Source organism: Phytophthora parasitica (genome assembly GCF_000247585.1).
Source record: "Phytophthora parasitica INRA-310 unplaced genomic scaffold supercont2.1, whole genome shotgun sequence".
NCBI lineage: Eukaryota > Oomycota > Peronosporomycetes > Peronosporales > Peronosporaceae > Phytophthora > Phytophthora nicotianae.
Window position 1 is genome coordinate 678,136 of NW_008634126.1, and position 27,460 is coordinate 705,595.

Consider the following 27,460-nt stretch of genomic DNA (forward strand, 5'->3'; position numbering starts at 1 on the left):
TGTTTGTATACGAACTCTTATATATTGTATATTTGTATTGGTTACCTGGAGGAGGTCTCTACCTGTGATTCCCTCACTACATTCGGAACTACCAGATTGCTCAGTACCTGGAAGTTCTCTGCATTTACCCCTTTGATCTAGGTGTATCCTATATACGGTGATACCGAAGCGCCAAATCCAGCGATTCGACACCTACGAGGATAAGCCACAAGGTCACACGCCAACTCGACTTTCGGGTTATTTCTGGTGTTAACATCCTAGAAGTTGACCCCCCAAGTCCGGGTCTCACTATACGCCCCTTTGTCGGCGGAGTGTTCACCGCGCTTCGCCACACATAGTTGTACTGATATATGTCAGTAAAATTCACTATGTGTTGGCATTCGGATTATACAATGTATACGCACCATACAAAGATAACCGATGTTTGTCTCTTTTCTTCGGTCGGGCGCAGTTGGTCAGATGCACCGGTTTGGTAATTACATCCCAAAAAGATTTCTTCTGGAATATGCAAATTTGTTTGCACCTCGCTCAGCAGGCGTGAATTCCTTAGCCGTGTTCAATCCGCTGATACCGAACTGATACTCGTGCCATAGTTCGTAAAGGTCCTTAGGCCTCTCGGAGAGACGAGCAATGACAGGTCGCGCGCGAGACTGAGAGCTCGCAGGATCTGTGGCTGGCCGCAGCACTCCACTGGAAGGCATAATTTGGCGAGCGGTTGGCTGCATGGCCAGTCGCTTCAACACGGCAAAAACCTTTTGTAGCTCTCGCAGCAATTCACTTCGGGCTCGTTGATTCTCGTTCATAATCTCTATCATGTATCGTCGACGTGATGTAATTATAGCCTCCAGAGCAGCTAGTTTACGTTGATTGCTGTGCCCACCAGAACGTCCAGTCACGGTTCAACGAGAAGGCAAAGTAATACTACCATTTTCGGCCCCACCGTTTTGATTATTGTCGACAACTACGAGGTTGAGATGCGAGCCATCGCCAAACACATACAATTCTTCTCTGTGAATTGGATTCAAATCTGAACTTCCACCAGCATTTTTATAAGCCCGTAAAATTCTTTTTTCACATTTGCAGGAAGCAAACAATAGTTAAAACTGGAATCCGGTGTCAACGCTGCCCACAATAATGTTTGTGCCAATATCTTGGCAATTGGATCGCCCATGGTCTGCTTGATAGTAGGCGTAATTTCGTCGACGAGAAAACTTGGATGGGAAGAACCTGGTAAAGTTGTACAAATTGGTGTATGAGCGTGCGAAGGAGCACGAGCGCCATTTTCAACAGCAGAAACGTCTGAAGACCAGTCGAGCAGATAAGGACGTCGACAGGTCCAACCTTACAGTGCAAGAAGCCAGATCCGAAGGGTAGAAGCCTTTCCAGTCCAAGTCTGCGAGCAAGCAGAAAGAAAAGAAGACTGCTGTGTCAACCGAGCAGAAAAAGGTCGGCAAGGAGGTGGATAAGAAGGGAAAGAAAGCATCCACTCGAGAGTCGCCGTCACCATGCCCATAGTGCCAGCAGATTCATTCGCTAAGCGACTGTCCGGACGTCACCGAGGCGGAGAAGGTAGTACTGCGCCAGAAGCTGCGCGAGGCCAGCAATGCTCGCAAAGCTGGTTTGAAACGCCTTGGCGAATTGTGTGCATCGCGTATGGTTCGCACGTCGTGGTGGCAAACACAAAGGCGATGGTGCGTCTTATGATACATACAGCAGCAGGGGTTGTGGAAATTGCAGAGCCCGTACCGTGTTTAATTGTGGACACCCAAGATGAGGAGCTAATAGTTGGTCGCGATGTGCTCAGCATTTTAGGAATAGACGTCGAGCGCCAGTTGGAGCAGCTGGCCAACCGCCAACAAGACGATGCCACAGGTGACCCGTTCGAGCTGGAAGTTGATGGCCCTCCTGTGAGTCGAGCAGAAGCCGCGACTGACGAAGAGGTTCGCGAGGCAGTGGAGGTACTGATAAAGCGAGCGCTAGAGAACGGTTTCCCGGTGGAGAAAGTGGAGAAGCTGCGTGTCATTGTACACATGTACGATGTGTGGCGCTTGGAGCTGCGTGACGACCCACCTGCCCGTGTCCCTACGCTTGAGCTGCGTTTGAAGGAGGTGGTCCAACCGACTAAGTGTAAGCCGCGCAAATACCCTCCCCACATTCGGAACTATTTACAAGAATTTAACGACAAGCTTGTTGCGCTAGGACTCGTCTACGAGAACCCGACGAGCCGCTGGGCAAGCCCGGTTTTACCAGTCAAAAAGTCAGCCGAGCTGATGGACCTCAGGCAGACGACCGATTATAGAGCTGTCAATGCGAAGACAGACATTATGGCGGCCGTGACGACGATTCTCTCGGTCGTAATGGAAAATGCACGTGGAAAACAACATTTCGGGCAGTTTGATTTTCTTAAAGGGTTCTGGCAGCTGCCACTTGCCGAAATCCGCCAGGAATGGCTTTCTTATATGACCGACGCGAAGATTTTCACGCCACGACGCGTTCCGCAAGATTGTGGAGACGCTGGAATCTTTTTCCAGCAGACAATGGAGCAATGCTTTGCGTCACTACTCTACAAGCACTTGCTGATATGAATAGATAATCTATTGCTGTACGCCGATGACATCGACGTCTATCTTGACAAGCTTGCAGAGCTTTTCTCACTGTTGAACAACTTTGGTTTGAAGCTGAGCGTAAAGAAGTCGAGTCTCTACCAACAGGAAGTGAAGTGGTGTGGTCGGATCATCGACGCCATGGGTGTGAAGCATGGTTCTGAAAGGATTAACTCTCTCAGAGCAATTCCCTATCCAACTACCGCAGGCGAGCTTAAGCAGTTTGTATGTGCCGTAAACTGGATGCGAGATAGCCTGGTGGATTATGCGTGGCAGATCTCTCCGCTCCAACAGCGACGGGATAAAGCATTGGCCAGTACGCGTCGCACAAAAAGAGCTGCTGCAGGGATCAGTATCGAACTGGACGACTCGGAGAAGGACGCATTTGATAGGATCAAGGATCTGTTGGTCTCGTCGGCTACACTTGATTTTCCAGATGATGCTGCAACCACCTGCCTCTTTACGGACGCTTCAGATGTGGGGTGGGCTCTTATCGGGACACAGGTGGCCGATTCCGACCCTCAAACGCCAATTGTGGAGCACCAGCACCGCTTAATCCAGTGCATGAGTGGCACCTTCACCGGAACTGGACAGAGATCGAGAAGGAGGCTTTCCCGGTCACAATGGCCTGCGACAAGTTGGATTATTTACTTCTGCGTCCGCAAGGCTTTCGGATGTTCTGTGACCATCGCAATCTAATTCACGTGTTTGCCCCGGATCAAACGGTGAAGAAGCATGTGAAAGGAAAGTTACTTCGGTGGTCCTTGAAGCTGATGAATTTCCGCTACGTGATCGAACACATTGCAGGGCCGCAAAACGTGTGGGCGGACATGATTAGCCGATGGGCCGGTAATCACATTGCTACAACCGCGGTCAAGAGCCTACGGACGCGTGGACGTGCATCTGCAGCTGAACAACCCGAACGAATAGCCCCTGCGCTCTCTCCTCTCCGTCCGCTTGATGATGACCAGTTTGTGTGGCCAACCTTCGGCGAGATCATCGCCGAGCAAGCTAAATGTGCTCCACCTGCTTCCGCCGATTCCACATCTGAAGGTGTTGTCACGTTAAGTGGTAAGATTTGGATCCCACAGGAGGCAGCCCAGTTGATCCAGCGGATCTTTATTATTGTTCACTGTGGAGCTCGAGGACATCGTGGTTTTGCAGCTATGAAAGCCCACGTGAGCCGACTCTTTTTGATCGACAAGTTCTCGTCTCTAATTTCCTCTTTCGTTCGCCAGTGTCGGCTGTGCCTGCATACAAAAGGGGGGAAGGTGGTCCCAAGAACATGGGGAGAAACGATCGAGTGTAGTACGCGCAACGGTGTGTTGCATTTCGACTATCTGTACATGGGTGAAGGTTTCGGCAGCACGAAGTACCGGTTGGTTCTGAAGGACCATGCTTCTCATTTCGTGGAACTTGTGGCGGCAGATACAGCCGATGCCACGGTTGCTGTGGAGGCTCTACTGGCGTGGCACGCACGGTTTGGATTAGCGCCGACGTGGGTCAGTGATCAAGGAAGCCATTTTAAAAATGAGGTGATGGCGGAGCTTTCCCGACGACTGCGGTCAAAGCAGCAGTTCGCACCGGCGTACTGCCCGTGGATCAACGGTTCAATTCAACGTGTGAACCGGGACATACTTCAGGTAATGCGAACTCTCATTCTGGAATACAAGATCGACAGCAAGGACTGGATGTACCTGGCTCCGATGGTACAGTCCAGCCTGAACCATACTGCCGTCCCATCACTTGGTAACTGCGCACCTGTGGAGCTTTTCACCGGACCTTCATGCCCGACGCCCTTACAGGAGTTTTATATTCCCAGTGAAGGAACTCTACAAGAGGTTCCAGCTAGTGACAAGATTGAAGGCTACCTTTCCGAGCTGCGCAGTAGCCTGCAGGATATGCATCGTGTGGTCGAAAAACAGCAAAACAACGGGACCAAAGGTGTTGGTGCTGAGCAGTGAGTACAATCTGTGCCGCAGGGTCCCGAAGAGAAGCGCAGAGTTGTTTTAGTGGAGGCCGCTCCTCCGCCTACAGCTTCCAGTCTCAAGGCTACAACTAGACCGAAGCGTTTAGCACCCCATATGGGAGCTGAAGGACGAGCTGAAGACGAACCTATAAGCCGACGGACGCGCGCACGAGCTGCTGTCGATGCAGCATCTACGAGCGAACCAAACGTCAAGCCTCGAGTCTCTGAACGGAGAGCTGGACTGGTGGTGTCGAGCTTTGGGGGCTGCGTGGTGGATCATGGGCTTCAAGCCGTCACCACCTACAACTTCAAGCACAGATTTGTTTAACAAGACTGCCGATGATGACTCGTGTTATCTGGGGACGCCTGGACAACACAGTTGAGGTCGACAGTGGGGTCTTCTGATATTCAACGGTTTCAGATGAGTGATATCCAAGAGATAGTCTTGGTCGTCAGTCTGCCTTTGATATCCAGAGGCTTCGTACATTCATGTTCTATGAGCAGGCAGGAAGCTACTAGCTGAATGTCCTCTCACTTCTACTTTTTCCAGTTCACTACTCAGGTGACCTCAATATACTTGGCGCCCCTTTCATAGCAGACTAGCCATCTGCAGTGTCAAGTCTTCAAGTTTCCCTCAACAACTCCGGAAAACACCACACATATTCTTGGGGCGACCCACGATCGATGGGAATACGGCGCGCGGAGCATCGTCGCCGGCGAAACCAGCCTTGCACATACCGGGGCCGTTGTCCACGACAATAGCTTGAACGTCTTCTTCGGTCATTTTGTCTTGGATCTTCTGCCTAACAGGAATAAAAGGAAATGAGTTTGTGGCGGGGGTCGAGCCACCGAGTTGACAACTTTAGCTTCCAGAGCGGCATCATCAAGGCGGAGAGCGATCAATACATGGCAAGCAGTGGGAAAACAAGCGCTAGTACAGACTCTCCCAGAGCGGCATCATCGCAACGAAGAGCAATCATCACGGCTGTTGCAGGTATTCGGCTATTGAATCTCCAAACATTAATACGAGTGGCTTTGATGCTTGGACGTGCCTGTCATGATGCCAGCTTGTAGCCATGTGCTAATTAAGCGCTGTGAATAAAGAGCAAATGATAATGCAATGCCGTTGCCCTACATCAGCTGAGGTCGCAAACGTAAAATTCCGGTTGCTTTTCTACATGTCATTGGGTTATAAAAAAAGTAGGGTACGGTTCAGAAACTAAAGCAATCCATAATTGGGGACCCGGGTGGTGGACCCGGGGGGGGGGGGGGGGATTCGCAGTTCGAAGCACACTGTTGTATTGACCTCATTGTGGTAAAGGTAGTACACGTCGCAAATTGCTGTCTTTAACCGATTTGCCCAAAGCTGATGCCAAAAACTGATCGCAAAAAGAAGCAAATGATCCCTATTTAATTTTAGCCAGTCAGATGCAAGAGCTACAGCAATTTTGTGGATATCGTCTATGTTTAGCTTTAAGATAAATTTCATGGAACTCATTCTAAGCATGAATCCGGCGTGCACATCCCATTTGTCTTGTTCTAATTGGTCTTAATTTTATTAGTCGTCAAGTAGCCAATTATAGTTGAGGAATGTTCAAGTTGTTTAAGGTGAATTCCCATCTCCAATCTGCTATCGTCGTATACTTGTCTTCCAAAATATTTTATCTTTGCCAAGATTCTCATCTCGATTTTTATGTAATATATGTTGTCTTAAGTGTAAAGGCGACCATTGGCTTGTTCACTGCCAAACTGCGAGCAATGACGAGAAGAAAGAGCTCCTCCGCAAGATGCATGAGCGCCGTAATAGCAAGCACGCTAACGACGATGCGTGAAGATTAAAGCGCATAAAGGACTGTCTCTCGAGGCACGACAAGACTGTCGTCCTTGAAGAGAGACTGTCCATGCCCTACTGCGCCGATACTGGGGCGGAAAAGAGCATTATCAGTGCTCGGAAGCTGATCAAGTTGAAGGAATTAGGAAGTTTTGTGAAAACCACAACGTTGGCGTCGCCTATCATCTGTGAGACAGTCGGAAAACATAAGATTCTGGCGAGTCGCTCCGTTCTACTACGGATAATGCTACATACAGCTGCTGGGCCTGTAAGACCAGTCAAGCCGTATGAAGTGTTAGTGATTGATGAAGATGAAGAAGAATTCATCATGGGCGAAGACATACTCACTGATCTTGGCATCAGCATTGATCGGCAGTTGGAGCAGTTGGCTGAGAAGACCTCAGCGGATGATGACGACACAATACCAGTTGAAGACGCTTTCGGAGCGGGTTGTACACCAAATGAGGAGGTTCGCCAAGCTGTTGAGGGCATGGTCATTACAGCTATTGAGAACGGTTTTCCAGCAGACAAAGAGAACAAACTACGGGCTATTGTGTATATGTATGATGTGTGGAGGATCCGGCTTGGACCCGACCCACCTGCGAAAGTCCCGCCATTGAAAATACGACTGAAGAAGGGTGCTACGCCATTTCGGTGTAAACCGAGAGTGTACCCGCCGCACATACGGAAACTTCTGCATGAGTTTAACGATGATTTGGTCCGTCTCGGATGGGTATTCGAGAATGGCTTAAGTCGGTGGGCGTGCCCTGCTTTACCGATTAAGAAGCCAGGCAAGGACGAGTTCCGCCAAACCAGTGACTATCGACCCGTTAATGCAGAAACGGAGCCAATTGCGGGTTTCATGTCAATTCTTCAAGTAATAACAGAGCACGTTCGTGGAATGGCTTTCTTTGGTCTTTTCGATTTCATCAAAGAGTTCTGGCAGTTGCCTCTCGCTAAAGCAAGCCAAGAGATCCTGAGCTACATGACGGATGCCAAAGTCTACACACCTACGCGCGTTCCGCAAGGTTGCAGTGATGCAGCCCTGCATTTTCAGAGGACAATGGAACACTGTTTCGCTAAACTACTTTACAAGCACTTGCTTGTGTGGATTGACAATTTATTACTGTATGCAGAGGACGTAGATTCGTACCTGGAGAAACTTAGGGAATTGTTCTCGCTGATGAATGAGTTCGGACTTAAACTGAGTGCAGCCAAGTCCTCTCTTTTCCAGCGTTCTGTCAAGTGGTGCGGCAAGATTATTGACGGCGAAGGCGTTCGCCATGACCCTGAGCGAATCGCGGCACTGCGTGCCATGCCATTACCGTCTACTGCCGGAGATTTGCAGCAGTTCCTGTGTGCGTGCAATTGGATGCGCGACAGTCTCGTAGACTATGCAGGCAATGTGAAAGCTTTGCAGACTCGTCTTGATTTGACATTGGGAAACGGAAAACGGACTAAGAGGGTTGCTGCTCGAAAACCAGTCAGTTTTACTGAGGAAGAAACGACTGCTTTTGATAAAGTCAAAATGTGCCTCGCCGATGCTGCAATGTTGGCACATCCAAGTCCAGACGGAGTACTTTCAGTGTTCACCGATGCTTCCGATGAAGCGTGGAGTGTGATAGTGACTGACGTGGAGACATGGAGAGGCGACAGACTTGTTTGGGAGCAAATCATCGACTTCTTCACTGTCTGAGTGGTACATTTACTGGATCGCAAGCTAACTGGAGCGTTATTGAGAAGGAGGCTTTTGCCATTGTGGTAGCATGCGACAAGCTGCCACACCTCCTTCTCCGCCCGCGTGGTTTTCGACTATATTGTGACCACAAAAACCTTATTCACGTGTTCGCTCCGAGCGACACTGTGAAGAAACATATCCGTGGCAAATTACTGAGGTGGGCAATGCGTCTTGGTGAATTTCGCTACGACATCTTCCACATCGCAGGGGAGGACAACGTATGGGCTGATATGGTAACTCGGTGGGCTCGACCACAAATTCCCTTTGTATACGCAAAGTTCAAACCCGTGGACAACAGCAACACGATCGTCTATCACTACGGCCACTCGACGCCGAAGGCTTTGTATGGCCCGACCTAGATTCCATTTTAGATGCCCAACGCAAACTCGGGGACAAGTCTGAGACGCAGCGCCTACAGGAAGGTAGTGACGGGATTCAACGCAAGGACAATCGACTGTACATTCCAACGGAAGCCTCAAATCTGCTCCGCCGCTTGTGCATCATCGCACACTGCGGGCCCCAGGGACATCGAGGCCGGGATGCTATGCTGGCACACCTTGGTCGAATTTTTTACGTGCCTTCCCTTCGACAATGCGTGGACAAGTTTCTGGCAAGCTGCCTCCTGTGCCATCATGTAAAAGGGGGGAAGGTGGTGCCAAGGCCCTGGAGTTAAACCTACCGATGCAGTGAGAGAAATCAAGCGCTACACTGGGATTTTCTCTACCTTGGTGAAACCTACGGTGATCTGCAATATCTACTGGTGCTCAAAGACGATGCTAGTCACTACTGCGAGCTTGTGAATTGTGAGACCCCAACAAGTACAGTGGCGGCTGATGCTATCATGGATTGGCACAGCAGGTTTGGAGTGCCTAAAGACTGGATTAGTGATCAAGGGACTCATTTCAAGAATGAAGTAGTCGACGAGCTGTGCAATAGGTTGTAGTGCAAGCAAATCTTTTCGCCGACCTACAGTCCGTGGATTAACGGGTCTGTGGAACGGGTGAATCGAGATATTCTGAAAGTCCTGCGGGTACTTTTTCTGGACTACAAACTTAACCACAGGGACTGGCCAAGGCTAATTCCTATTGTACAAGCAAATCTCAATCACACTGCCGTACCGTCGTTGGCGGGCAAGACACCGGGCGAGCTGCAATCTCAAAAAAGAAAAACATTATCTCCTCAAATTCAGTTTTTTTTGGGCAATTCAGTCAGCCAAGAGCAACTACCAGCATAACCAATTAATCAACTCATTTCTTCTTCTTTATGCAATATACAAGCAGCCTATACTTATAAACGGATGGTGGCGAGCACGTCCGTGAAACTGATGCCCGCAATGTCGCCGATGGTGCGGTTTCTGGTGCGACAGAGTGCGAGTCGCAATGGCGCTCGCCCGTCTTTATTCCGGACCCCTGTAGCGCGAACGAGTGAGTGCTTATACATGTAACGCAAATGTTGTTTGATGTCATCCAAAAGGTGAGAGCATTGAAATGTAACGCGAATGTCGTTCGATGTCATCCAACGGGTGAGTGCTAACAAATGTAGCGCGAATGTCGTTCGATGTCATCCAAAACCAGCCCCTAAACGACAGTTCTTCGAACTGCAAATATGCTCGCGAATACTTAGGGGCCACTATAGCGTTATTGCTGCAATAGAATACATCGACAAAATCAATAATAGTGGTAAGAAAAACAGGAATTAATGGTGAATCAATGTTGCAGAAAAAGGGCCGTTCAAGGACGCGGGCACATCAAGCGACTGGAAATCAATACCCCCTCAACTTGTCGAAGTGAAATTGCCCAGCGACAAGTATTGGGTAACCCTGAAATCACCTTTCAATTTTGCTACGTGCACACGTATTTGTCCAGAAATGTATTATCCGAGGTTTACGCAGCATTTTCCTCGACGGAGTTAGTAACAGGCCCCAACGAGGAAAATATTCAATTTGTGTAGTATAATATAATATCAGATGCTGATCTGGTTGCTGCATCAAGCAGCCTGCATGTACTTTGAGGTAAATCTCCGTGAACATAAAATACGCAAACCTCCCGGATATTAACGTTTTCGCCCGAATATAAGCCCCCTCATGAAAAAGATTTTTTTTTAATAATCTGAATTTATTATGATCCAAACACACTGCTAATTATTTTTTCTGACTTGTGGAAATATCGGGAATACTAATGACGGAAGTAATATAAGACCCTTGAAAGCCAGACCGTAGTAGGGCGTGCACGTTACATTATTGTATAAAATCCTCAATCCATCGACAGTACCGTAGAAAGCCATGCGAAATTTTACTCTCTTACGGGCCAAGCAAATCAGGGATTCGGTCGGTCGGTTGAAAATTTTCGAAAGTTGCGGGTAATGCGGCCAATGCCCCTCCATTCTGCTGCTAAATACCCTTGAAGATATCAAAATAAAACAGTAAATTCAGTACTACGTTTAAAAAAATACTGCTGTCACAACATTTCTTTACAGCAAAAACGCTTTTATCACATGTACATTAACAGAAGTAGCTTACAGTGGACCGGAAGAAAGACAACTAAAAAGAAAATGAAGACATTGCGAAATGGCTATAGATCAGTATATTTTATGAATATTTGGAAATTCAGATCAAGAACTTTCCAAGGAAAAATAATTCAAGCACTGTCCTTGAAAAACTTTTGATCTGATTTTTATGGCCAATAATCGTGCACCAAATGCGTAATTCAAATCTGAAAAGTGCCGAGAAGGAGGAGGTCATGAAGATAGGTTGTTGTAAAATGTATAATCATTTAACTTGATTAAGTACAATTCTAAAAAATATTGTGTATCTCCAATTTCGGTCATTGACCAGTGCGATTATCGGCCGGCCGTTACATATTGTCGCCATGTTTCATCACATTCAGCTCGCTCACCACCACTTTGTTAAGTCGTCTTCAGTAGTTTTATTGACAGTCAACATCCTTGGCTCCGAAGTTTGTCGAAACTACGGAGTTGCTGTTGGCCATTGGAATATTATATAATATTATTAACACTGATATTAACTTCCGAGCCAGCGAATCAAACTAACTTGATTTATGTATGACTTTTTGTGTGGGAGTCGAACGTTTGCAGGATCAAAATCAAAGGTTTAGTAGGAATTAATGGTATTATTGTGCTTTGCACACATTCTGTCTAAACGATGTCATAACTCATTGTTTTAGCTATTCTTGAAAAATAAGCCAACATTGATTTACCTACCGTAATCGTCGAATTAACGTTGAATTACCATTTATTCGAAGTTAATGTTGTTCTATGAGTGTTTTCGTTGAATGGCTGAAGTAAAGCGCCAAACCAACGTCGTACACTCTAACTATTTCTTAAGCCCGTGCAACTACATTCCAAAAGATGACAGTTTCTATCGATATGCGTTGGAGATCGATTGTACTGACCTACGTCTACGACCTTGACCTAAGTGTTGCTGCGTCCGTTATGGGTCTCGACGTGGTCTATTTCTCGTTGGAGTTAGCTGTTTCGTCGTAGAGGTAATGTGACGCCGAACACTCGAATTAAAAGGAAGACACGATGGCCGACAGAATGCATTAACTTCGTCGAAGGTACCACAGACAGTCATTCTGCCGATGCACAGAGTAACCTCCCTTATCTAATACAGCCCGTAGAACAGCTTTTGATCAAGTAGCGAGTTGATCGTGTCAAGGCTGCTGGTGTGGTGCACATTCATGCAATGTTGGAGCTAACTATCTCAAATCTGGAAATTTATGTGCAGTTTTGCTTTATCACCGAGTATGATTAACTTAGTTTTAACGTCGAGTTATGTTCTAGCTTTAGATTCACGAAAAAGATTAGTCGTTGTTTTAGAGGCTCTATTTATAAGCCAAAGTTGATGCAAAGCACAATATACATACCGAAATAAAATCAAGTGTCCGTCCATTCATATGTAGTAATAATTTGCTGGACACTGTTTGGATCGTACTTACTTGGATAGCTAGTGTAGTGTATAACCGCAGTGTCAGACGCCAAAATACAAGGTCATGATGGAAGAGCTCAATGATGAAGTGCAGGTGGTGAGGAATAACACCGTGAACGCGAAGTCCAAGACTGTCTATCTTTATGGAATTATTAAGTACGTCCTGTGGCTCCACGACCACAAGCCTGGAGTAGTTGAGCCTAGTTTACGGGCCCTTTTTGATGTCACTTCGGAAAAAGGACGGCAAGAAACCAGGAAAGTCGCTGTATGGATCAATAAGATCCAGTATTTTCCATTTGTATCGGTTGTACGACGTGCAGATGCCAGATAACTACGACAACGAGCTAAGGAAGTTCTTTAAGGGCTTAAAGCGCAGCGTGGTTCGCCGTCAGCAGGAAAGTGGTGACAGCCTTGTCGAAGGAAAGATGAATTTTTAATTTTCATTTTACCACAGTAGATTACAGAGAGTAAGTAACCAGTAAAACAAGTATAGCAGAACTACACATAGTACGTACATGGTGCTCCTCATGTTGTGTATCGAGTATCGAGAGATACTAAGCCGTGACCACCTTCGCTTTTTGGTTGTGGCAGAATGTCGAAACCTTAGCTGTCTTTCTCTTCAGTGTGCCCTTATCGACGAATTTGATGGTAATTAACAGGCTTCCGTGGCCGCAGTGTCTCGGGTTGATGGATCTGCTGGTTGCTTGGCTGCGTATCGAGCATCTGTGTAGCGTATATATGTCAAATAGTGAAAAATAGCAAGCTTAGCGTGGCGATCGTGCGGTCACCGCATCCTTCTGTCGCCTGCAGTCGTGTTTCGCGCAATGTGTTCAATACACAATATGGTGTGCACACCTCGTCCAACTTTTTCGTTTTGCATTCAGAAAATAATAAGACCAGGCTCAGGAATAGAGCAAGGAATATTCGAAAAAAGTTGGACGGCCAATCCAACGACCGTCCGACTTGTATCCATTACCCGTCCAACAAATTGAGGAGAATCTAAAATACTTGCGTCGGAAATCAGCTATTGGAGTGTCACAATTAAACTTGCATATACAGTGCGCGTCGTAATTATAGCCGCACCTGAAAAATAGAGCTCTTGCGCCGGAAACCGAGACCTGCCTGCAATCGGAGGGCTCGGAGGCCGTCTTAAAGGGATATAAGACTTGTGCAGCAAGCGAGGTTGAAAAGACTTGGAGCCAGGAGACAAAATCTAGTTTCAGGTCGGGTCAGAATTATAGCTGCACTTGGTAATATAAAATTCAGTGAAGTAATAAACAAAAATGATTGGCTATTAAATGTAATAAATGAGACCTGTGGACAGCCTTGTGAAAGAGCGTTTAGAACCTGTTCTTAGATTCGCAGGGAAGCCAGAAACGATGCCACGAGGGAAGCAGCTAACCGAAGAGGAGTGCATGAAGATAAACGAGCACTACAGGGGCGGGAAAAGCAACCGAGAGATCGGCAGGCTCTTAGGACGCGACGAGAAGGCGATTAGGAACTACTTGAAGCGCGGGAAGGCGTCCTCGCTGACGAAGAGGACAGGAAGAAAGCCGAAAATAGTTGGCCGGGAGGCCAGGCGCGTCATTCGACTGGCAATTGTCCGAAACCTGTCCACCCAAGAGATCGCAGGACTGCTTTCATCGAAACCAAGCAAGTCTACGGTACTCCGCGTACTACGTAGCAACCGCTACGTAACGTACGCGAAGAGAAAACTCACCCCTGCCATCAAGCCGAATCATAAGAAGGCTAGGGTAGCATTTGCGGAGCGTTACGCCGGTAAAAGGGTCTTTTGATGACGCGTGCTGTTCACGGATGAGAAGAAAATCAACTTAGATGGCCCGGATGGGTTTAGATTCTACTGGCACGACTTGCGAGCAGCCCCCAAATTCATGTCGAACCGGGTCAATGGTGGCGGAAGCGTCAAGATTTGGGCGGGGGTGAGCTGGCATGGCAACACCGAGCTGGTCTTCCTCAAGGGGAAGCAGAACTCTGTCAAGTACACCGAAACGCTGACCTCCAGCATGCTTCCATGCCTAAGAGAACGGGGGTCAAAGTTAGGCAATTTGACCCCCATTTTCCAGCATGATAACGCGTCCATACATGCCTCGAGGTTCACCAAGGGCTTTCTAGCCACCCATAACATCGAAACGATGACATGGCCTGCCAAAAGCCCCGATCTAAACATCATAGAGAACGTGTGGGGGCTTCTGGCTCGCCGGGAGTACGCCAACGGACGCCAATTTGACAAGCCTGCCGACTTGATCAGACATATCAAGTTAGAGTGGTCTCGCATTGATCCTGAGTATGTCAAGAAGCTAGTGCGAAGCATCCCAAAGCGTCTGGAAGCAACTCGGCTGTTAAAAGAAGCTAAGACCGGTTACTAGAGCCGTTTGCATGTAGAGCCTGCAAGTGCAGCTATAATTTTGACCCGACCTGAAACTAGATTTTGTCTCCTGGCTCCAAGTCTTTTCAACCTCGCTTGCTGCACAAGTCTTATATCCCTTTAAGACGGCCTCCGAGCCCTCCGATTGCAGGCAGGTCTCGGTTTCCGGCGCAAGAGCACTATTTTTCAGGTGCGGCTATAATTACGACGCGCACTGTATGTCTGATGCATCGTCATATACTTCCCTACAACCCAAAACCCCAGCGACAAGGCTAAGCCCGACTGCTTCTTCCCCAGCTTGTAGACCTGAACAAGCGCTTACCTGCACACTGTCCTGCTCCGTCACGAGCCAATCAGTAAGTAGCTACCTATTCTCATTCGAAGCGCGATGCTTTTCTAATTGTTACGTGTGCTAGTGCGACAATGGGTCTGCCAATGCCCGACAAACTGCAAGGTCAGCTCCTGTAGTGGTGGGCGAACAGAGCAAGCCTAGCCATTCACCGGGCGATGTCGACGGCAGACACCGCCAAGCTGGCAGCAGATAAGAACAATAGGATGTAGGTTAAGTAACCACCGAGGCCAACCGAACGGCCGCTGAGATCACTTAGGAACTAACCCAGAACCAACAACAGAGCTTTGGTTTGCCAGGAAGAGCCAGCTTCCTTCGTAGTGTTCGAAACCTACTACAGCTCCACGTTAATTTTGGGCAGCCACACACGAATAGTAGAACGACGAATGAGCCTCCCATTACCTTTGATTCCTCACACAATGATGGATTCGGCAAGAAAGTGTCGATTTCAGCGGGAACGCTCTCTCTCTCTCTCTCTCTGGCTCGCATTGTCAAGACTGTGCGTTAAGGCCGAGGTGAAAACGAAGAGCACGGCCTCTAGTAGCCGTCGAAACTTCTAGTAGTGACGGAAATGTAGACTGGATAGAGACTTGAAGCTCTTCAATATAGAAGCATGAGTGCGCCTCTACGACAGTTCAGACGTTCACAAATAATTCAAACATCTGTCTGGAAGGGGGTGCACACATACAGGATTTGCCCATTTGCATCCGTAATCATTGTTTGCTGGCAGCTGATTCGCTAGTGATTGCTAGCAGCAAATTGCTGCTGCGTTTTGGAAATACTCGGTCGCTTGCCCAGTTGACTGAACAAATAGCATACCTGGATAACCCACCGCGAACATATTGCGACCAGCTGGAAATGTGGATAGATGTCGGGACACATGAACATCCGGCAAATACACTGTTTATCGCGATTCGTCCCGTCGGATTTCGATTCTGAAGGCTAATCTAAATCCGACTGCGATTTGATGAATCTCTCCCTAAATCGTGAGGTTCTTGGCGAGAAACTAGTGCTTCTCCGATTTCCTCAGTTACACATCCCCGTTCCCACATGCAAGACCAAGTCAAATGGCATTACTGCCTCGTCAAGCACCTCGTCTCCCACTGCTCTCTTCGACAAGATAATGGAGATTGATCACTTTGTCCGAACGAAAGCTAGGTAATCCGAGTAGACTTAAAGGAACTAGCCGATCTGCATTAGAAGTTTGTGATACAACTCATTTCTCATTCTAAATTTTAATATCTAGCCAAGTCAACTAACCGGACGGAGATTTTTTTTCTCAAAGAGCTTTTCTAGGTGACGCTCATAAAAAATATAGATAAAAGATCCCTCAAAATTTGTACAAGTACTAAGTATTCTGTTAACTACAAGAAAAGAGAAAATCACCTTCCGCGAGGCAGGGGTAACACCGAAAGCAAGCATGAATGAAACAACCACTTCATTTGCTTTTAGCCAGCTGAACATCAGTGGGATGCAAGTGATGTTGTGAAATTTTCGGCTTAATAGTCGCATAATATCCAAATTCATGTTACGAAGACCTACACCAGCTTGTCCTCTGAGCCACTCTGACTTTTATTCGACCGTGGGACGTCGTCCATCTCAACCTTGGAGAGAATTGCTGGTTGGGTAATTCCAGCACCCACCATAGCCTTCCTGCTACGTTGGCCGATGATCTTGTACACGACAAAGACCAAGAGTACAATGACGAATGCACCGAACAAGCTCGAAAGAACTGTAGGTGGACCGAATCCTTCTCCATTCGCTGTATCAGCAAGTGGAGTAGTGCACCGCGGACCGCCCCACGCACCCGAAGACCCACAACTACAACGCCCCTTCTTGTTACATTTGCCCGTCAAAATGTGCGAAGTACTGACCGTACAGTCCAGATCACTCTTGCAATTGGCTCCTCCCTGAACTTCGATCCACTTGTTCTCCGTCGTCTCGTACTCGTCGATATGATCCTCGATCCACTGCTTAGTCGGATGAGTGGAAGGATCACAACCGATAGACATAGTGGAGTTAGACGAGAGATCCTGGTAGATACGAATGTAGTCGATCTTCATGTACATAGGGAATCCGTCACAAATAGCGTTGTTCTGAGCATTGCTGCCATCCCCACGACATGGAGAGCCTGGATTCGGTGGCGTGGCACCCCAACTAGTGGATAACGCGACGTTAAAAATCACGTACATGGGTTCTTCCAGCATAATCTTCTTGGGGTTTGATTTTGCGTCATCTTGTGGTACGTTCTCCACAGACTCGGCTGGGATTTCGAATATAACAATATCCTCGACCATCCATCGAATGTATCCTTGTGAGCCCATGACCCATTCGACTTGGTATTTCACATAACTCGTGTAGGCTGCAAGTTGTACCGGCCAGTTAGCTGATAGAGCGTCCATCTGATATTCGAATGGTTCCATAACTTTACTCTTGGGTTCTTCAGCTCCTAACGGAGAGGAGCATTTCTTGTTGGAACTGTCAGGGTCACATAGGAACGCTCCCGTGTATCCGTTAATAACAGGCATGCATCCGCCCGCTTTGTTAACCCCCCAGTATTCAGGTCCTTTACCGTCGATCAAGCCTAGATCGGAGTATCCATCACCGGAAGCTGGACATGCGTTGACTCCTTTACACGTATTCGAAGTGAAGCCTTTCTTGGAATTAGCAATGACCATTTCCGGGTCCTGAACGAGGCTGCTGACCGAGTTACAGAGTGTGTTTGGAGCGTACCGAAGACCTTGATACCAACTGTCATGACCTCGAGCTTCGTACGTTTTTGCTGGAATACCAGGAAAATTAGCACCGATAGTAGTACACGAACCGGTGTACACACAGTACGGACTGGTATCATCCGAAGGAGCAATGATACGGAATTCATCGGGCATTCCCGGAGCGACCTGAATACTCGTGGAGATGGCTACACCTCCACCTTCCAGTAGATCGATCTCCGGAGCTCCTCGTCCTTGATGGGGATTGAGACCATGACCCGGATTACCGTCGCACGCACTGATTCTCTGACTAGATTCGAGCTTGTCGTTGCATTCATTGTAGCTCCAAGGCCACATCCGACTGGTCGACTGGGAGAAGAGAGCTCTCCCTAAATTTCCCAGTAGCCAAATACCCGGCCATGTGGGGTAGAACGCGTTAGTCTTAACGCGGTTCTTAACGTCACCCATATCCGGGTTACTGGAGCTCGTTGTAGCTGGTAATTGAGCCACCACTTCCATCCTCCCCCCTTGGAAACAGAATTTGTTCCAGGACTGTACCATTCCAGCTCGGTAGTACATGTGGTGGGTCTCAAAACCTGCAGGTTTGGCGTACGTGTTCCACACAGTGTACGTGATGTTCTCCTCCTCCATAATCTTTATCCTGAATACCCCACGACCGTCCGATTCGGTAACAGTATCTGTCATATTGAAGCTGTAGTATTCCAGAGCCGCGTTAACACCGTCGGGCATCTCTAACGCTGTCCACATGTGGTCCGCTCCAGGCGTAAAATTACGCCCAGCGACGTTAAATTCGTCGCTCATGACCAACGCCCACGTATGTCCACGCGACGACGTGACGTTGTAAGCGCTCTCGGGTGTGTCAACGTCCACCCACGGACTTAATCCTGACCGAGATGTGATCATGGAATCTGCTCGCTCCGACGTGACCGATCTCGTGATCAGAGCCAAAGTTGAGCACAACAGTAGCCCCGGGTGCATGTTATCCGGTAGATTATTACTAGGAGCCTGTTGTTGGCTGGGGAAGAAGGAGAATGAAGCTACGTGAGACTAGCGCGCGAACGGTAAAAGGTCACACGCCCTTCCGTTACGACACGTACGTTTCGACTTTCTCTTCTGGACTAAAAGTTTAGTGGCGCATCGTAATGGCAGAGCTGATGGGTGCTCTTACCACTGATCTATGGGTACGTGAATGCTGACATGAGTTCTTTGTGAAGATAATTAGAGGTGTATGCTGCAAGGACGCGAAGGCAGTGAATTCTGAATTCTGGATATGGGTGCAATATTCCAAGATTCTCTGGGAATGATGATCCGATGTCAGGCTCTATTTAGGTGCCGGCAAAGATAGCTCCGAGTCCTTAGTGCAGGACCGAGTTCATTCGACGCAATGCACGAGCGCTCCAATGTTTCGACGCCTCGCTTTGTGCGAGGATATCCGAAGCCGGATTCTAGAATGGTGGCTCCGTTCACGAAACTCGATATCTTCCCGAATTCTCAGCCATGGAATGTGAACCGGCCCATACAAAAGCCTGCACGTCGTCGCGGTCTCGCCTGCCTCCCGTTCATATTTACAATGCCGTCTGAAGCGCTCGACAGCTCGGATTTCAGACCATCAACACCCGGAAGCTCCGCTTCGACGTTCCTGGATGCCTTACGCAGACGAACACTGCTAGACTTATCCTGTATGAGGGAGTTCTCCCTACTACGCACCAAGCCACTACCAGAGCGAAACCTTTCGCGTTTATCTGTCAGCTCTACCTACGACATGCACACGGAACAATTGCATCTCCAGCAATTCGCCAAGCCTCAAAACTTTAAAAAAGATACCGAGATCCGCAAAGTATCGCCAGTAAAGCGACAAACTCCGCGAGTCGTCCATACACACCGTAAACTTTCAACTGCAAGAGAACAATTCAACGAGTTTACTCGCACAATCACCGCTTCTCCACCAGCCAAAGTCCCTCATAAGCCTCAAAAACCGAAATCCCAACCTGTACGACCTCGAACCGAGTCGATTCCTACCGCTCATAAACTTTCCGTAGCTGAGCAACATGGGTTCCTCCAAGAACAGGATTTAGCCACTCTAATGGCAGCTACAGGCTATTCTCGTGCAGAGTTATTTGCACGTTGGGCTCGCTTTAAAGCGTTGTGCTCCATGGCTACGAACCCGCACGGTGTAGACAAGGAGACACTACGTCATGGAGTACCGCAACTTTCCGCCGAAGATCAGTTCTTCGTCGATCGCGCGTTTGATGTACTTGATACTGACGGCTCCGGAGCTCTCGACTGGCCGGAGTTTATCGCTGCACTTAGTGCACTTGAGAAAGGAGACTCCTCTCGAAGGATTGACTTCTTGTTTCACGCGTACGATATCAATGGAGATGGCTACATCCAGCGACAGGAGGTGCAGATGTTCTTCTTGGCCAGTTTACTAGTTCCACAGACGCCGGAAGCTATCGATGTGGCACGACATTTTGTAGACAAGATTTTCATTTCTCTCGGACGAGAACAAAGCGACTCGATCCGAGTGGAAGACGCTATGAATTATCTGCATCAACATCCAGCCACTGATGCATTTAATATTCTGGGACGTACAATGGTAGCCACACCACCTTCAACCCCAGCTCCGTTAGGGATCCGACCCAGGAGGAAACTCATACGCGAAGATCAGGATACAAAGACTGAACTTGAAGAGACAAGTTGATAATCCCGAATTTGATATGATAGTTTATTGATCTTCATACTCCGAAGTCGTTAATTCGTTCCGTCTCGGCGCCATTGGCTGTCATAAACATCATATGCACGTTAAGAAACAATCATAAAACACGATGAGCAAACGCCGAACTTACCACGCCCCTGTTTCCATCATATTGCTGAATGTTGCGGAAATTCTTGTCAGACGCGAAGTGGTTCCGTGCTCGAGGTGGAGATCGAGTTATAGCTTCCCATACTTGTTGCTTCTTAGTCGACGGACATTGTCGTATATGAGCTTTTGGTGAGATAGATATAGCTGTTCGCTCATTGTCGGAATCTTTTTGAACCTTGAATGCTACGTGCTTGCGATGTGGACTAGCTTTGATTGGAGACACGACAGGGATAACTGGTAACCTGTACGAGTCTTCGTTGCTGGATAAATCTCTGGCTGCTGTTCGGACAGGAGAGAAGGGCATTTGACCTTTGTTTGTATCGGTATCGTCGAACGCTGTGCTGTAGTTATGAAGGTGAAGGCGCGAGTTGCGGCTTGGATTTCTTCGAGGCCCTCGCTTTTCAATACCGCGTACAACCGCACTCACCCCGACAGCTAAACGCGACGAGTCTAGTTGGGGTAACTGCGCTAGTGTTGATGCAGTTTGAATACGTCCTGGGGTCTCTGGTGGCGAGATTATAGATGCTGTAGGACGTTTAATAGGCGAGCATATAGCAGCGGAAAGACGCTCCTGCTCGTGTGCGTTGCCATCCGAGACAGAGAACGGCAGTGTATCTCGTTCCAGTTCGAACTTACTGCGTTGAATTTTCGCTCTCCCATGACCTCGTTGATCATTTTGCGGTCGAGTAGGTGATAAACCGGTAGTAACTGTGGAGTTCGCTGCGACGTACGCTTGGAAGTCTTCATCTTCTTGTGAACTTACAGCTTCATCAGTCTCAGAAGGATGGTTTAAACTCATCGAAGCGATTGCTGTAGTAGTCGCCCGACGTCGAGAGCGAGCTGCTTCACGCTCTAAATGAGCCAGAAGGTCATTCCGTCGTGCGTGCTCTTGAGCTGATAGTTGTCGTGGCGTACCGAGAGCAAAGATATTGGATAGTGATGCTGCATCGGGTATATCCTCGTTCTCTGTGACCGTTTCGGTGGGTTGTTTAAAACTCGCGGTATTCAACTCCATGCCAGCTTCGGCTGTAATACTCACAGTGTTGTCCATGGGAATTATAAGTTTGTGTCGTACAGTCTTCCATCGACTTCCTAGTCGCGGTGAGGGAGCCAGGAGCAGCCGAACTTTGCGCGAAATGGCACGTTGAGTGGAGTTTAAAAATGCTTTTTTCGCTACTTGGCCAGGTGCACGACGATCCATCGCAACAGCCTGGGGTGGGATTTCCTCCAGATAACTACTTAGAAGCTTTTGTTCAGGACCAGAATCAGGCTTTAACGTGCCTTTTAAGACACCAGAGACCTCAATCTGAAAGATACGCGACCGTGGCGTAGATTCTGTCTCTGGAAGCTGAGATGATTGAAGTCTATCACTGCTTTCCAGCTCCTCCTCGGCTGTTAGTAACGCCCTCTGCACGAAGTGTTGTAGATGTGATAAAGCCACTCGCGCTTGTGAGTTCTTGACGTCAAATACCTCCCGATTCACCGCCATCACGAACGTTATTGTACTTGGAACAGCACTCACTAACCCTTTGGCAACAAGCTGTTGCAAGAACACGGAGACTTGGTCAGCTGGTATACACCACTCGTTAAGAGGTTCTTCTCCACCTCTCACACCGATCAACTTGCGCTTGCCCGATAACGACGAGACTGCTTCTGATGACGGGAACTGCTGTAACTCTAGGCCAACACGGTCCTCACGCATGCCGAGGAAGTAGAGTAAGCGTCTTAGAAACACCAGCGTAGCGCTGAAACTGCGTTGTACACTTGGTGTCCATTTACTCTTCAGTATCTGCTGTCGTCCACTCTGTATTCGATCAAGCGAGTCTGTTGGCTCACACGCACACACTTCCACAGCTTCGAACACTTGAGCGCACATTTGACGCGCCGACGTAGTAAAGAGCGCTGTATTCTGCACCCGCACTTGCATCTCCTGGAAAATTGCAGCCACAAGATCATCCAGTAGAAACACACACGTCTCCTCCGCATCCCCCAAAGCACATCGCTGACTCTCCAGCTCCATACGCCACTCGTCAACATCGTCAGTGTTCTCAACTCCAGCATCTATCACGTCCATGGCGTAGCCCCGCCAGTTCAGCTCGTTTTACGTGGCGTAAAACGACACTCAGACGCTAATAAAACAATGAAACGCTTCTTTTTGGACAAGTTAGCAGTCATCATACCTTGATCTCCTTGTTGTCTTGAACCTGTAAACATAACACAACATCACTCATTCTGGTCTATTGAATAGCCTTATACCTTGACGGTTTGTCCTCACATGTGGGCAAGAGGTCTGGATCTACAATGCCGTCTCGGTCGGCGATCGTTGCGTCTCGGCAGTAGGAGAATTTGTCGGCGTCTTGTTCGACTTGGGTCGACGTTGGTAGAAGAGCATATAGGCTTCACACTGCAGTACTTGCTCGAAAGACACGCGCTTGACGACGGTGTCCGAGACATAGTACCACGTCCGCGAGGGGCCCTCACTGTTCCTAGGCGTCGTAGCCTCCGCAGCTCCTTCCTCTGACGCCAATCGGCTGCGAGCTCGAGCGAGTAACAGCGCTTCACGTCGTCGAGAGCGACTAACGTACGCCACGTAGTGTCCTGACCGCTTGTTGCCCATATGCACCACTACAGCAATGAGTTCATAGCACAGCGAGTGGTTCTTGGCATCGCCTCCGCCTTGACGCAGCGTCTCACTCACATATGGCGTCATATCCAGCTTCTCAGTGAACGAAATATGCTGCGTGATCTTCCTGGAACGTGCCAGACGCTTGATATGCACCACAAGTACTCGAGGTAAGGCCGATACAAACAGCTGCATGGACGCATCTCGTAAAACCACCTCCATCTCGGGCTCAGCGTTGGATCCCAGACGCTTCTTACGTATAAACCTGCCCGCAGCGCTGCGTACTTTGGGCTGACGAGAACATTTCTCGCAGTCGTAGCCATTGTTCGCTTCTACGAGCAACTGGGTCTCCCTCACAAAGTCGTCCAGACAGTCCGTAGTCGTTAGATCACGGTGACGTCCATCGGGCACAGATACACTGAGATGGAAGGCGTCCTCGACGATCTCCGTCCGCTTGCCGCATGCTTGACACGTCACCGCAGTCGTCAGTGCGCCGCCGAATAAATTACGCGTAAAATTCAGTCTTGAGTACATTTTTCTCTTCTCCGCTCTAGCGTGAAGCACAGCCGATGGGCGGGAGGATAACGTAGCGCGCGTTTCCACTTTAGAAGCGTCTAGCATCATATCTTCTTCGTTGAGATTCAGTCTCTTGGCCAGTAAATGCTGCACCTCTTTCACTGTCGCGCTCTTGGGCACCTGCATCGAGATGGTCTCTCCAGTCTCAGTCTTGACGAAGATCTGCTTGGTTTCTTCCTGTTCCACGTCGCTCTCGCTGCCTTCTTCCTCTGTTTCCTGCTCTCCGTCTTCGGTCTGTTCAGTGTCCGTCGTGTCGTCTTCAGGCCACGTGCCATTACGAGAAGAGTCCTCATCGTCAGGCAATTCCGACGAGTTGGCAGTACTGCAGCTGCTGGTCGTAACACTGTCGTCAACAGCTTCAGATGGAGGTAAAGGAGGGTCCATCTCCTCGTCAATCGCCCATAAAAAGCTAGTAAACAGCTCGTGCGCGTCCTGTTGATAATGTCCGCGGAACTGTGAGAACTTATTGCGCATCTCCTTGAGTAACGGGGCTACAGTCAACAATGAAGACGAACCGGATCGCGATCGACCGCTCTTACTCCTCCCTCGTCTATCTGGTGGCTCGCCGGCAAGAGCTTTACGTGCACGCTTCTTCACCGTTTCATGCAGCATCCTATGTTTAAAACATTAGTTTAAAACAATAAGCACAGATTTATTGCCATACGTACGTGAAGGTCGTCGTAATAGGCGTATTCTTCGTCTCCAGCACCTCCTCAATGTGCGTATGTTCCGGGAAATAGTGCGTCGCTGTCAGCAGCGCCTGCATCGACGCGTTGAAATAGCACGTATTGCCTAAATTCGTAAAACCCAGCACCGTATTGGGTAATTCTCCCGATGCTTCAGTATCTGCTGAGGGGATACTGATGTCCTGTATTGGGTCTCTTTTCATGGCTGTTTTTAACATCCTTCGTCGCATTTTGTCCTCTCTGGCCTTGGTTCTTAACGGCATATCCAGTAAAGCCACTCCATTGCCGTTAACATGTCCTTCTGCGTCGTTTGCACTCTTTTTCTCGAGTGTTAAGGCCCCTCTGGGCATCGGAGGCGTGTCTGCGTGAGTCTCTAGATCCAGCAGGTTATTGGCCGACCCATTGGGCGTCGTAATAGGCGATAACGTCGTCTGTGGAGCGCGTATCTGGTTACGCAGCTGTCTTCTCTTCTTGGCTGCAATTTCCTCCACAGCGTCACAGAAATCCTGTCGCGCGTTCTCTACTTTAGGACGTACGTTGATGGGGATATCCATGTTGCAAGGCTCACACCAGAAGGTCTTGGAGGCCAGTTGCAGCCCCACCAAATGCTTGGGATGAGCCTGTAAGTGGAGACTGAAGTGGCCGTCGCTGAAGCAGCCCACGAAGCCGCAGCTCACGCACACGAGCAGGTCTGTGGCCTCTGCGTATTTGTCCCAACTCTGGAGCGCTGCGGCATCGATGCGGCTCGTTGACGGTGGATTGCAACCCTTGAAATGAGCGGTTAAGTGGTTAGTTACGTTAAGAACTTTGAGAGATTGAGGGCGCGTACCTCACAGAGCAGCTGCGAGCGCTTCTTGAGCTCGCGACGGAATTCGGGCAGACGCACGGCCTGCCCCACGTGGCGGCAGCTCTTCTCGCCACCCATGGGCAGCCACGAAGCACGGGGAGGTGGAGCAAGGAGCTGCTTGGGATGTAATGGCCCCACCGAGTTTCTCTTCGATTTGAGCGGCTATTCGGTTAAGTGCGAATTACGAATATTGGTTATTCGGTGTGAGAGGTTTCGAAAGAGTAACCATGTTGGAGTCCCCAAGAAGTACAGCTTCATGCAACAGTTCTACAGTGCACCGAATCCGTGACGGACGTACATGTACTACGGACGTACATGTACTTTCCTTGGAGAACACCCAGTTTCTTCTTGCGCAAGGTATATCAACAGCATGCCGTATGAGCTACATCTCAGCCAGGACGTGGTTGGACGTCTGTTACTGCGTTTACTTGGAGTCTCGGTAATATTTCACCACGAGGTTACGAGACTACCAAGGGTGATCATCGTACTCCACTGCGTAGGAATAAACTAGTTATCCTACCAACGCCGGAATCAGTACCATGGCACAATCTGTGCTATGACGCAGTACCCATAGTAGCCATCATCAATGTTGGTATCGCCTCGTCCGCGCTTGGATCGCTTTCATGCCACGCACGCCACTCTTAAACCTGATCGTGCGGGCAACGCCAGAGGACACGAAAGGATCTTGCCTCAAGACTTCCCCGAGGTCAAGCAGTGTTGAAGACGATAACAATTTACCCAATCTGATCTCTGATTGGCTGATGAAACGTCGCCACGCCAGGCGATCTTACTCTCCAAAACCACTTGCTTTCAGTATGCCCCACCTCGAAACAGAAGAAGAACAAGATCGCTGCGACATCCCCTAGGAAGAACAAGAGCAAAGCGTCGCGACCTTGAGACTCCATTCCACTTTCCCCCATTAAGCGCTTAAAGCTCGAGCAGGCCTCAGATAAAAGCTAGATAAAAATGCCCGCCAAGGACTGCGCCGATAGTAAAGCCCAACACGACGCCGAGCGCTGTGAGCTGGCGGCCAACAAGAAGCGCCTGAAGACGCAGAGCAAACACGTCGACTCGGAGGAGGACGAGACGGAGGAGGAGGACGCGCCCTCCACAAGTGACAGCGACAGCGACGAGCACGTGGATTTTAGCGCCATTGCAGCGCGTCTGGGCCGCTCGGCCAGCACGCACCGCCGCTCTGTGGTCTCGTCCTTCGTGCCTCCTCCAAACGAGCAGTGGACCCCGCCTGTATACCCCAAGAGCACGCAGGACATCGAGTCAATCCGCCGCTCCGTGCGACGTAACCTGCTCTTCGCTAAAATCCCGGAAGATACGCTGCAAGTACTGGTGGACGCCATGAAATACGAGGCTGTGGACGCCGGTGTGGACATTGTGACGCAAGGGGACGTGGCTGGCGACAGGTTCTTCATTTTGGACAGCGGAACCTGCGATGTTATCGTGAACCACCGCATGGTCGGAGAGGTGAGCGCCACGTCGGTACGCAACTATTTCGGCGAGCTGGCGCTGCTCTATGACTCGCCCCGAGCGGCCACTGTGCGTGCCAAGACACCTGTGGAGTGTTGGTCATTGGACAGAGTGACGTTCAAACGTGTGCTCATGGCCACAACCATGCAGCAAAGAGCTCTTTACCTGGACTTCCTGGACCAGGTACCCATCTTCTCGACACTATCGAGTTATGAGAAGATGACGGTGGCCGACGCCTTGCGCGTACAGTTCGTGGGGGCTGGAGACGTTATCCTGACTGAGGGATCCAGAGGCGACGACTTCTATATTATTGCAGACGGCGAAGTGAAATGCACACGTGGAGGGGAGGAGGTGTCGGCAAGACTTGGGGCTGGCGACTTCTTCGGAGAACTCGCACTCATCCACGACGATGTGCGTCAAGCTACAGTCACAGCCATGCGCAAGACAAAAGTTCTTATGCTGGACCGAGCCACCTTCAAGCGGCTGCTTGGCCCCATGCAGGAACACCTGCGCAAACGTGCGGATCTCTACGAGCTCTACATGAACACAACAAGGATCAACGAGCAGAACTGAGCTCAGCCATCTACTAGCAAAGTCAGTAGATAGTACTATGTAGTAAATTGTAGATATGCCTGAGAGCTCGCCTTAGCCCAAGTCCGACCTCCAAGCGTTGCCACCGGAAGCTTTCTACCCTGTCAATATATAAGCCAATGTAATACACGTATGATGACTCAAAAGATCGAGGTATACTGGCGAAAACGAAGAATAAGAAGAATAAGAATAAAAAGTTTCGTAATCTTATGTCGATAGTCGACAACAATAAAAAAAA

At 49.0% G+C, this 27,460-nt stretch overlaps 7 protein-coding genes across 7 annotated transcripts; 2 read left to right on the forward strand and 5 right to left on the reverse strand.

Annotated features, from left to right (window-relative positions):
- Positions 1–476: 476 nt before the first annotated feature.
- Positions 477–803, reverse strand: PPTG_00163 (hypothetical protein; the record flags this gene model as incomplete). The annotated part of the gene is made up of 1 exon (XM_008891526.1): positions 477–803. The coding sequence occupies one exon, from the start codon at positions 801–803 to the stop codon at positions 477–479; it is 327 nt and encodes a 108-aa protein (XP_008889774.1).
- Positions 804–5,206: 4,403 nt separating this feature from the next.
- PPTG_00164 (actin-11) lies at positions 5,207–5,631 on the reverse strand (the record flags this gene model as incomplete). Its single annotated transcript, XM_008891527.1, has 2 exons — positions 5,207–5,375; positions 5,600–5,631. The coding sequence occupies 2 exons, from the start codon at positions 5,629–5,631 to the stop codon at positions 5,207–5,209; spliced, it is 201 nt and encodes a 66-aa protein (XP_008889775.1).
- Positions 5,632–16,007: 10,376 nt separating this feature from the next.
- Positions 16,008–18,764, reverse strand: PPTG_00165 (hypothetical protein). Its single transcript, XM_008891528.1, has one exon. The coding sequence runs from the start codon at positions 18,530–18,532 to the stop codon at positions 16,361–16,363; it is 2,172 nt and encodes a 723-aa protein (XP_008889776.1). The 5' UTR covers positions 18,533–18,764; the 3' UTR covers positions 16,008–16,360.
- A 70-nt stretch (positions 18,765–18,834) lies between these two features.
- On the forward strand, positions 18,835–20,877 carry PPTG_00166 (hypothetical protein). The gene has a single exon (XM_008891529.1). It carries the CDS (start codon positions 18,939–18,941, stop codon positions 20,253–20,255), a length of 1,317 nt encoding a protein of 438 aa, XP_008889777.1. The 5' UTR covers positions 18,835–18,938; the 3' UTR covers positions 20,256–20,877.
- On the reverse strand, positions 20,280–22,491 carry PPTG_00167 (hypothetical protein; the record flags this gene model as incomplete). The annotated part of the gene is made up of 2 exons (XM_008891530.1): positions 20,280–20,333; positions 20,401–22,491. 2 exons carry the CDS (start codon positions 22,489–22,491, stop codon positions 20,280–20,282), a joined length of 2,145 nt encoding a protein of 714 aa, XP_008889778.1.
- A 222-nt stretch (positions 22,492–22,713) lies between these two features.
- PPTG_00168 (hypothetical protein) lies at positions 22,714–25,227 on the reverse strand (the record flags this gene model as incomplete). The annotated part of the gene is made up of 3 exons (XM_008891531.1): positions 22,714–24,229; positions 24,285–25,069; positions 25,132–25,227. The coding sequence occupies 3 exons, from the start codon at positions 25,225–25,227 to the stop codon at positions 22,714–22,716; spliced, it is 2,397 nt and encodes a 798-aa protein (XP_008889779.1).
- A 736-nt stretch (positions 25,228–25,963) lies between these two features.
- On the forward strand, positions 25,964–27,431 carry PPTG_00169 (hypothetical protein). Its single transcript, XM_008891532.1, has one exon. The coding sequence runs from the start codon at positions 26,116–26,118 to the stop codon at positions 27,202–27,204; it is 1,089 nt and encodes a 362-aa protein (XP_008889780.1). The 5' UTR covers positions 25,964–26,115; the 3' UTR covers positions 27,205–27,431.
- Positions 27,432–27,460: the final 29 nt, after the last annotated feature.

Bases quoted from the DNA above. Each gene is read 5' to 3' on its own strand.
- PPTG_00169 (XM_008891532.1), top strand. From the start codon at position 26,116: ATGCCCGCCAAGGACTGCGCCGATAGTAAAGCCCAACACGACGCCGAG.
- PPTG_00165 (XM_008891528.1), bottom strand. From the start codon at position 18,532: ATGCACCCGGGGCTACTGTTGTGCTCAACTTTGGCTCTGATCACGAGA.
- PPTG_00166 (XM_008891529.1), top strand. From the start codon at position 18,939: ATGCACGAGCGCTCCAATGTTTCGACGCCTCGCTTTGTGCGAGGATAT.